At 42.6% G+C, this 1,925-nt stretch overlaps 1 protein-coding gene across 1 annotated transcript in view; it reads right to left on the bottom strand.

The window, feature by feature from the left end:
- Positions 1-279: 279 nt before the first annotated feature.
- The window catches only part of si:dkey-178e17.3 (somatomedin-B and thrombospondin type-1 domain-containing protein), a 166,605-nt gene continuing 164,959 nt past the window's right edge, over positions 280-1,925 (bottom strand). Inside the window, exon 5 of the mRNA XM_059654834.1 lies at positions 280-894. Within this exon, the coding sequence (XP_059510817.1) occupies positions 789-894 (106 nt within the window). The 3' untranslated portion in view covers positions 280-788. The remainder of the gene's footprint in view (positions 895-1,925) is intronic.

Below are 1,925 nucleotides of genomic sequence, written 5' to 3'. Positions count from 1 at the left end.
CTCCCATTCTTCTAAACTCCAATGAGCACAGGAACAGAAACAGAAGTTGCTGGAAAACCTCAGCAAGTCCTCGGCAGATGCTGCCAGACCTGCTGAGCTTTCCCAGCAACTTTGTTTTTGTTCCTGATTTACAGCATTCACAGTTCTTTCGGTTTTTATCCAACGAGTACAAGCCCAACTTAATCAACTCTTTCTCATGAGACAGTCCTTCCATACCTGGGATCAGCCTCATACAGGTGCAGCAACATTAGACCTGAAAAAATATAAATGTAGCCAGTGTTGTAATGATAATGGATTTATTCAGAAGTAATTTTAAATAATATTCAGTATTTGTATCTAAACATTCCCATCTTTGCTGTTCCCAGTTACATAGCATATGGATAGACAATTACAAACAAAACTTGACAAATAGTAGAAAACCATTGAAAGGATTTTTTTTTGTTTTTTTTAATAAACGCAAGTGTGTTTATGGAGGTAGCTTTCAGCAGAGTTTCAGAGGTAAAAGGTTTAAAGCTTCTTAGCTGTTCTCTTTGTGCTTTGAGAGTTTCATTGTTCAGTTGTGAGGTTATAAGACTCTGCATGTGCTTACGTAGAAGGATATTGAGGTAAATAGCATGCAGCAAGGTTATATAGTCTCTCCTTCAGTCTTTTTTTACAAGTCTCCCATCTCATTGCCAAATGATGGAGTCCAGCGAGTCACAATAGCTCTGCACAGGCCCTCCTCTCTGTGGCTCCCCAAAGATGACTTCTGTTGCCCTTTGGGGTTACGTGTCAGACCCAAAGCAGCGTTAAACGAAGATCAGCGACTTGGGGGGACAGCGACAAGTTTCACGTAGAGATTCACGAACCCATGATCCTTGGCAGGCGGCATTGGAGGCCGATATCCAGAACGTTCTAGAGAGGAAAGAAAGATACATGCGCAAAGACGGCTTTAGAAAAACCAGGGGCACAAACATGGAGTTATTTTGAGCATTTAAATCTAGGATAGATACATTTTTTATTGAATGAAGGCATTAAAGGATATGGGCCAAAGGCAGAAATATGGACTTAGGCGACAGATTAGCCATGATTATTTTGAGCATTTAAATCTAGGATAGATACATTTTTTATTGAATGAAGGCATTAAAGGATATGGGCCAAAGGCAGAAATATGGACTTAGGCGACAGATTAGCCATGATCTCATTGAATGGCACAACAGGAAGGTGGGGGTTGAACAGCCTACTCCTGTTCCTGTGTTCCTAAATTCATTATCTCTCCCTAGAATTCATTGCCTGGACATGGTTAAGGCTACCATTTACTGGCAACCGTTCATTGCCTTCATATAGTGGAGGAAGTGGCACAGTGGCAGAATGGCCTAGGCTAAGGTGTGGGGTCATGGGTTCAAGTCCCACCATAGCAGTTGGTAGAATTTAAGTTCAACTAATAATTCAGGAATATAAAGCTAGTCAATATGATGTGGACCGTGAAATTACCATCCAATTGTTTAAAAAAATCTGGGCTTATCTCCACATGGTTCCAGACCCACAGCAATGTGGTTGACTCTTTCCTGACCCCTCATAATGGGCCTAATAATCTCCTCAGTTCAAGGACGTTTGGAGATGAATAACAAATGCTGGGCTTGCCACTGACATCCACATCCCGCAGGAGAATGAGAAAAATCTCTAAATAAGTGAGTGGTTTGCCGAGATAACAAGGTGTGGAGCTGGATGAACACAGCAGGCCAAGCAGCATCTTAGGAACAGGAAAGCTGACGTTTCGGGCCTAGACCCTGAAGAAGGGTCTCGGCCTGAAACATCAGCTTTCCTGTTCGTCTGATGCTGTTTGGCCTGCTGTGTTCATCCAGCTCCACACCTTGTTATCTCGGATTCTCCAGCATCTGCTGTTCCTATTATCTCTGAGTGGTTTGCTGGGCCACTTGAGAGTT

The sequence above is a fragment of the Stegostoma tigrinum genome, chromosome 26, assembly GCF_030684315.1.
Source record: "Stegostoma tigrinum isolate sSteTig4 chromosome 26, sSteTig4.hap1, whole genome shotgun sequence".
NCBI lineage: Eukaryota > Metazoa > Chordata > Chondrichthyes > Orectolobiformes > Stegostomatidae > Stegostoma > Stegostoma tigrinum.
The sequence above is the reverse complement of the archived record's forward strand: the minus strand, read 5'-3'. Positions and strand labels throughout refer to the sequence as shown.